We start from the raw sequence: 9,054 nt of genomic DNA on the forward strand, positions 1-9,054 counted from the left end.
TTTCGAGTAGTATTTGAGGTGACAAATATCGCGTAAAATTAGTTGAGGTGGCAAATAAACTAGTTCGAAGAACATAATTATTGAAAAATGAAATAGCCGCATCATAAAAAAACAGCAATGAAGATTAAAAAGTCAAGTTGTGTTTAAATATGTAGTTAACTTGAAAATAAATTAACTAATTTTTTCTAAGCAGAAAAAGAAAATACCCTTGAAAAAAATGGTCAAAACCATTTGTTTATATAATCAACTAATATTTACGTCTTGAAAAATGGCTTGACCCTTTTATTTTGATTCTCGAACCAAGAGATCCATGAATTGAAATCCGAACAACACGATTATTTGAGGTGACAAATATTTTGTAAAATTAATCGAGGTGTACGTAAGCTAAATCGAACAACATAATTATCGAAAAAATAAAATAGTCGCATCGAAAAAAACAACAATAAAGATTAACAAGTCAAGTTGTGTTTAAATATGTACAGTATTTAACTTGAAAAACAAATTACTAAAGTTTTTTTAGTAGAAAAAGGAAAGTCACATGAAAAACTTGTCAAAAATCATTTGTTTTATATAATCAACTAATATTTATTAATTTTGAAGAGTCTGAAAAATAATTAGAGTCACTTATTTTGATTCTCGAACTAATAGATTCATGAATCGAGATTTTGATGTATATAAATACAAATTGTCTGATGAAAGCAAGAATTCTCTGGAACATTTAAAATAGTTCGTTTTGGAGTAGAAGAGTCATTTTTAAGCAACAGTAGATCGATTACGTAAATTTGATGTTCGTTTAAAAATGATAAAAGGTGAAACTTTTGTATGAACAAATGGTAGTTAGTTTAGTTTATTTATTTTATTTTTATCACAATATCCGATAATTATACTGAAACTCAACTAAATTCATGTCGAAAGTTAATTTCATATTGAGAAGGGATAATTCAAATATGTACAACAAAGTAATTAGTTTACAAAAAAAATTTAGCCATACTTTTCTTACCAAAAAAAAAAAAAGAAGAAAAATAGCCAAAAAAATGTCCTAGCCAAAAAAAAAAGCTGCGTAATGTACTGCTATTGTATTAGTGGTATATAAATACGTATAGATATTATATAAATGGTATATAAATGTGTATAGATATCATTTAAATAGTTATGCGATGTATATGTCATGTTTAATATTATAAAAGATTTATAATACAATACAATACAATTGATCAATACCACTGAAAATTGATCAATACAATACAATACCACTGAAAATGGATTATAAAAGATTTTAATATTTTATTAAGCAATAGAAGCTATAGAAATCCAAAAATTTTATTTTACTAAGACAAACAACTATGTACAACAATAATAAAATGAAAATTGTAATTATATCTCTATAATATTAATAACTCTTTTTTTGTTTCCTCTTTAAAATGTTTTCCTTTGCTTTTTGGATTCCATTAAAGTTGATTTTCTCCCAATTCTTCTTTCTTCTTCACCTATCCATCCTTCTTTCATCATCTTTTGTTGGTAGTACTTAAATCCCACATACAACATAAATACTGCAAAATTAAAATTAAAAAAAAATTATAACCCAATTATAAGTAAATAAAAAAATATTATCACAAAATTATTGTTTTATTATACGTAATATAGGACAATTACTTTTGAAAAATAAGTAATTTCTTGTTGAGTATAAAAAAAAAAAAAGTAAATTTTCACTGTCTGGCACTATTTTGAAGTAAACACTAGATTGTTCCGTAGAAAGAAAAATATTTTTATGAAAACGTTTCTTGAAAAATAAGTGATATTCTTTCTTATCTTTTTGATATTTGAAAAATATAAATATATATATATAGAGAGAGAGAAAAATACATTATGAACCTTGAATACACTATGAAACATTTGTTTCCCCTATTTTCACTATGGAAATTATCTTTTGATTTTTAAAAACTTATTTTCTCAAACAAATATTTTTCGAAATATTTTGTTCAATCAAATAAAAGAAACAAAAATATTTTCCTTGATACCAAACAATATACCCTAAAACTTACAAGCTGCATAAATAAAATTATTAAAATAAAGAAAATATAATTTTTTTCACCAAGAATTAGTGAATTTACCTGCCCAAATTCTAGCAGAAATTGAAGATAAATTCCATATGAGAGTAAATATTGCAAATCCAACTGCTTTTTTGTGAGTACAAGATACCCATGCATCTCGAAATCTTCTAATCCAAAATGTACCTTCATACATTGCAAAAAATAAAAAATAAAAAATAATAAAAATAACAAGAAATAAATTCATGAATATGAAAGTTTAAAGCCGTCCAACGTTGTGGTGGAGTAATAAGTATTCTATCTCCCTCAGTTAGAAATTTCGGATTCGAGTTGTGAAAGTTGAGTCGATCTTGGTAGAAATTAAACGGTTTACCCTCAAAGTGAAACTTTCCATCGTAAATCCAGATAAATCGATCAATGAGACAGGCACTAAACGTTCATTGTAATTATGTACGTATATATTTTAGCATTTTACTTTTTCATAATTACATTCTGATAGTATAAAGTAAATTTTATATTATCAAGTCACTTAAAAGATTAATCATACTAATAAATGAACTAGTACGGTAAAAAATAAGGCAATGATTTTACTACCGCAATGTAGAGATAAAACGAAAGTGATTTTATTATCAACGTAAAAAGGGGATATATATCTCCGAATTATTGAAAATAATACGTAAATATTCTTTGTTATATTTTTGAGTTATTTGTACCCTTATCATCTAACTTTGGATACATATGTACCCTCGAACTATTGACAATGGTACGTATATATCCTTCAGTTAGACGGCGCGCCACGTGTCCTCATCCTACAGAAATTAACTCACTCGCTCTTAGCAATTTATCTCTGGCCTGCGAGCAAAATATTCTATGGCCGCAGTTGGAAGCAAGTTTCGCCCGCGTGTTCTCATCCTAAAATGGTTTTGGTTCGCCAAGAAATAGATGTGAGCCAAATTCGCTTACAACTCCGGCCACATAGCATTTCGTCGGCAGGCCGGAGGAGAAATTGCTAAGGAAAAATGGGTTAATTTCTTTAGAATGAGCACACGTGATGCGCACCGTCTAATTAAAGGCTATATAAGTACCATTTTCAATAGTTCGAGCCTTCGAGGTATATACGTATCCAAATTAGACAGCAAGGATACAAACCCACAAATATAACGGAGGATATTTACATACAATTTTCAATAGTTCAAAGATATATATATATATATATATATATGACCTTTTGCCGTATTATCAATAATAATAAGCATAAATCTTTGTATAATTAACTAGCAAATGTAATTATTTAAATCGAGTGGTCATATGAATTGAAAAGTATAAAAATAGAGGATAATATATATACTAGTAGTAGCTAGATTTATAAAGATTGAAATGGACCACTTTTGTATGAGGAAACACACTATATTTATTTGCATTAATTAATGCTTGAAAAATAATATATTGTGACCCCATTTATAACAATTATTATAATAACAACCAAGTACTTGACAAATTCATAAAAATAGACGTTATGTAGTTCATCCAACTATATGTACTACAATTTATTATAAATTCCAAATTTTAGTTGGGGTGGGGGGGGAGGGGGGATAAGCTATTTAACGGTATTATATAATTTCACCAACTAAGAATTACAAAAGGGGGGGGGGGGGGTTGTTGAAAATTTTGTATAACTATTTGTTAGATCATAATTTCCACTCATCAGGTTCGAAATATATCTAAATTTTGACAAAATTTATTATTATACACCTTAATTTTACGGGGGCTCTTATGACCCTCTAGATTATTTATTGTCGTATTTGGTGCCATATATTTGCTTAGCTGGACTACTTCAGGCCCTCACACGCTCAGTATGTGTGTATTCACTCAGTGGTCTAGCTGACAAATATATGCCACAAAAATCGGTAAAAAATAATCTAGAGATTCATAGAACCCCCAAAAAATTGAGGCATGTTACAACAAATTTCGCCAAAATTTAGGTATATTTCGAACCTTTTTCTCTTTAAAAAATGTATTTCATCGTATACTATTAAAGATTGTGGTGGGTCGAGGTAATACGTAACACTAGATCCTAAAGTGTGAGATTTTTCGACACGAATCTGAATAACAAAAAAGGCAAAGTAAAAAGAGACAAAAGGGGGATGGTTCGACATATACCTATATTTTGACGAAAATTATTGTAACATGCTTCAACTTTGTAGCAGTCTTATGGCTCCCCTAGCTTATTTTTTACCGTATTTCTGTGGCATATATTTGTCCAGCTAAACCACTGCGTGAATACATGTTCACTGAACATGTAAGGATGTGGTCCAACTAAGTAAATATAGGCCACAAAAATATAGTAGTAATAAATAGTCTAAGGATGTCATAGGATCCCCGCAAAGTTAAAGCGTGTTACAACAATTTTCACTAAAGTTTATATATATTTGAAACTTTTTTTATATATAATTTTTTATTTTTTTTTTAAAAGAGCATGGTGAATAATATTTTACCATAGGCAGTTAACTGTGTGGAATAAGAAGAACAAGCTTTTGGTATGATGAAAACTCCAAAAAAGCCTATAAACACCAAAAAAAAAAAAAAAAAATGTCAGTAAAAGTTATAGTGAGTGAAAAAGTGAAAAAGTGAAAACAGAATGTTCAGTAATCAATTTTTGGTACTGAAAATATGTACCCTAATTCATACAGGTTCATTTATTATTTATTGTTATTTTTATTTCGATTATCGTATTATACATTAACATAAATATACATCTGAATTTATCATATTTACATGAATTCTCATTCTTATAAAGTAATTACAAAAATATCAACGAACTATGTATCTTCGTTGATGAATTGAAAGCTAATTATATATCTCGATAGATCCAAAATTAAAAAAATATATCGAAAGCTAATTATGTATCTTTACAAAGAAAAAATATATATGCATCGAGAGCTAATTATGTATTTCGATAGATTAAAAATTAAGATTTTCAGTAATTATGTAAAATATTGAAATTTTCCGTAATTAAGTTTCAAACTGTTGGAATTTTTATTGTTTCTACTTTTTTTTTATCGTACTACATATTATTATTGTTGTTCTTTTCTTAATTATTTTCAACACGACTTCTTTGTTATATTTGAGCCAATGTGCTACATTGAGAACAATGTATCTATCTTCACAAAATAAGAATAAGACTACGCACCACACTTATTCCTATATTCTACTTATAAAATTACACTAGATACGTTGTTCCAATTTTCTTGATAAAATTTTAATTTTCTTTTCCTATTTTTCCTCTATAAAATAAAATTACCCTTTTAGAGGAAGACACTTCACCAAAATAGGGATAATGTATCAATATCTAACGAACTAAAAATAAAAATTTCCCAAGAAAATAAAAAATAATAATAATAAAAAGAAAAAAAAATCAGAAATATACCTAAACTTTGACGAAATTTGTTGTAACGCGACTCAACTTTGTGGAAGTCCTATGACCCTCTCGATTATTTATTACCGTATTTCTGTGGTATATATTTGTCCAGCTGAACCACTTCAGATCCTCACGTGTATTCACTCAGTGGTCCAACTAGGCAAATATATCCACAGAAATACAATAATAAATAGTCAAGAAAGTCACAGAACCCCGCAAAGTTAAAGCGTGTCACAATAAATTTTTTCAAAACTTAGATATATTTCAAACTTTTACCCTAATAAAAAAGACATGTTTTATTTTTTCAACTCACCTAATTTGGACATTTTCCAAATAGTTATGGAACTGCCACATCTTGCCAAAATAAACAGCAGAACTGCCATCTGTAGAGGCAAAATTTTGTCATCTTCAAAATAATGAAACAATAATTAAATAAAAAAGAATTTTATTTATTTTTTTCAAAAAAATATTTAAAAAAAATGATATGGGATTTTTTAATTTTATTTTTTACCTTCATTGTAGTAGCAGGATCTCCAGAAAAAAGGGCTCTAATTTTCATGAGAAATTCATTTATGTAAGGCAATATTAATTTCAGTACCCACATTGCTTCTTCATCCCCTAATATATATTCACTTGATTCACCTGTATCATTTGCACCCCTTTTTACCAAAAAAAAAATAAAAATTAGATCAAATAAATAATCATTATCTACTGTAACAGTAAAGTTAATATCAGTTGTTTCAATTTATGTCACAGTATTTGATCCAACATGGAGTTTACAGGGAAAAAAAGAAATTTGCGGGTAGTAGATATTTATATAATTATAAATCATTTTATTAAGGGTAGTCATTTTCAATTTAAATTATTACTATCAAATATCAAAAAGTAAAAGACAGTCCGGTGAACTAAAATTTCAGCTATGCGGGGGATTCGGAAAGGTCAACCACAAGGATCTATTGGAATCTTAACTTGTAATTCAGGTTATTTTCACGGCTTGAATGCATGAAAAAGTTTTATTTTTGTAAAAACTATCTAAAGAAAAATATGTCACGTAAATTGAAACAAAATCTTTTCTTTGAATTGTTTAATGAAAAATATGTCACATAAATTGAAATAGATTTTTTTTTTTTGAACTGTCTAATGAAAAATATGTCATAAATTGAAACAAAATCTTTTTTTTTTTTTTTTTTTAAAATGTCTAATGAAAATTATGTCACATAAATTGGAACAAAATCTTTTCTTTGAACTGTCTAACGAAAAATATGTCACATAAATTGAAATAAATTTTTTTTTTGAACGATCTAATGAAAAATATGTCACATAAATTGCAATAGAATTTCTTTTTTAATTGCCAAATAAAAAATATGTCACGTAAATTGGAACATAATCTTTTACCTGAGGGATCTAAATAGAAAAATTGTAGCAAGGTAGACCAGGCCCAAGTAGGAAATCACAGAAATGAAGCTGAAAATAAAAATAAAAATAAAAATAAATAATTAATTTTACTTAATAATTTTTTATTATTATTTCAAGAATCAAGAAAGAAAATTAATTTACCTGATATTGAGATCCTGAGTATATGAAGATGAAATAATGAAAAAAGTTCCAATTCCAAATATTAATGCTGATTTTGATGCATCTGTCCACATAATCAAATCAACTGAAAAAAAATAAAAATTCAAACCAAAAAAAGAGAAAATTAGAACCAATATTTGCAAAATGACATTGAATTCTAAAGAAATTAATTAAATAAATAAAAAGCACAAACCAAAGCTTTCTAGTTTGCTATGTTGTCTTGGAATATTTCTCTGAAATTCATCTGATGTTGGAACTGAAAAATGTAGCATAAAATTGTTAGGGAATTCAAAATACAACCTTAAAAAAAAAGATTTTAGAAAAAATTAAGTTTCGCCTTTGTTAGAAAGCGTTTTACCCCTAACTTGGACTTTCTAGCGCAAATACGAATTTAGTCTGACTCCAATATGGAAATTGATGTGTTGTGAGGACTCTCTAAAACTGTTGGCGCACCTATGTCAGATTCTCCGGAAAAAATGATACTTTTGAAAAGTCCGACACACACTCATCAATATTTTCAAAGAGTCCTACCAACATACAGATACCGAACATCGAATAACAGGGGATTTCTCGATGCGAATCCAAATTTGTTGGGCTCCAATATAGATATCACTGTTTTGTCAAGACTCTCTAAAACTGTTGGCGCACTTGTGTTAGATTCTCCAAAATATATGTTAGTTTTTGAAAAGTCCGACACACACTTGTCGACATTTTCAGAGAGTCCTACCAACACACAGATAGCAAACATCGAATAACATGGGATATCCCAACGCAAATCTGAATTTGTTAGGCTCCAATATGAATACCCGCTATAGTACTAGGACTTTTCAAAACTGTTGTTACACCCATGTTAGATTCTCTAAAAATACAGTACTTTTGAAGAGTCCGAAACACACCGGTCAACATTTTCAAATTCGAATTTAGTCGAGACCCAATATGGATATCACACAGGATTCTCTAAAACTATTGGCGCACGTGTGTCAGATTCTCCGAAAAAGTATGTTACTTTTTGAAAAGTCCGACACACACGTGTCAACATTTTCAAAGAGTCCTGCCAACATATAGATACTGAACATCGAATAACATGGGATTTCCCGACTCATATCCAAATTTGTTGGGCTCCCATACGGATATCGCTATGTTGCCAGGACTCTCTAAAAACTGTTGGTGCGTTGGTGCACCTGTGTCAGATTCTCCGAAAAATATGGTACTTTTGAAAAGTCCGACACTTGTCAACATTTTCAAAGAGTCCTACCAACATATAAATACCGAATAACACGGGATTTCCAACCATATTGCCAGGATTCTCCAAAAGTGCTGCCATGCCCGTGTCAGACTCTCCAAAGATACAGTACTTTTGAAGAGTCCGACGCGCACCCGTCAACATTTTCAAAGAGTTCAAGCAACATACGAATACCAAACATCGAACGGAAACCAAAAAACAAACAAACAAACAAAAAAAGCATTCAAATAAATGGATTTGCCTGGTTTTGTTGTTGATGGACTTGTATAATGCTGATGAATTCTTGATTGGCCTGAAATTGGATGAGACTTTTTCTTGATAATTGGTGAAATGGATACTGTTTTTTTCTCATTGTTACCAACATGAACTTTGTTTTCTTCAACAATGACAATCTTTTTAGTCTTAATCTCTTCTGTTAAATTGATTTCCTTTTCAATATCTTCCTCCAAAATCTTGAATTCTTCATTTTCAAGATTATTTTTTTGTTGATGTTCCACATTGTTGCTTTTTGACTCATCAGAAACAACCTTATTTTTCTCAAAACTCTTAGTACATTTCTCTGATTTTGTTTTCACTAGCACATTTCCATCCTCATTTGCCGCCTTATTCGCGCCTGATTTCACTTTCCTTGGCTGAACGCGATTCCCCTCTTTTCCATCATCCTCATTTTCTAACTTATTCGCGCCTGATTTCACTTTCCTCAGGTGAACTCGATTCCCCTCATTTCCATCATCCTCGTTTTCTGCCTTATTCGCGCCTGATTTCACTTT

At 29.2% G+C, this 9,054-nt stretch overlaps 1 protein-coding gene across 2 annotated transcripts; it reads right to left on the bottom strand.

Moving 5' to 3' along the window:
- Positions 1 to 1,164: 1,164 nt before the first annotated feature.
- On the bottom strand, positions 1,165 to 9,054 carry LOC107877624 (uncharacterized protein DDB_G0290685; the record flags this gene model as incomplete). 2 transcript variants are annotated; one of them, XM_016724318.2, is given in 9 exon segments in its annotated part: positions 1,165 to 1,550; positions 2,112 to 2,234; positions 4,544 to 4,609; positions 5,780 to 5,849; positions 5,978 to 6,125; positions 6,862 to 6,930; positions 7,024 to 7,126; positions 7,235 to 7,297; positions 8,526 to 9,054. In XM_016724318.2, coding segments are annotated over 9 exon segments (1,305 nt in total), but the record flags the coding sequence as incomplete, so codon positions are not given.

This window comes from Capsicum annuum, chromosome 7 (assembly GCF_002878395.1).
Source record: "Capsicum annuum cultivar UCD-10X-F1 chromosome 7, UCD10Xv1.1, whole genome shotgun sequence".
NCBI lineage: Eukaryota > Viridiplantae > Streptophyta > Magnoliopsida > Solanales > Solanaceae > Capsicum > Capsicum annuum.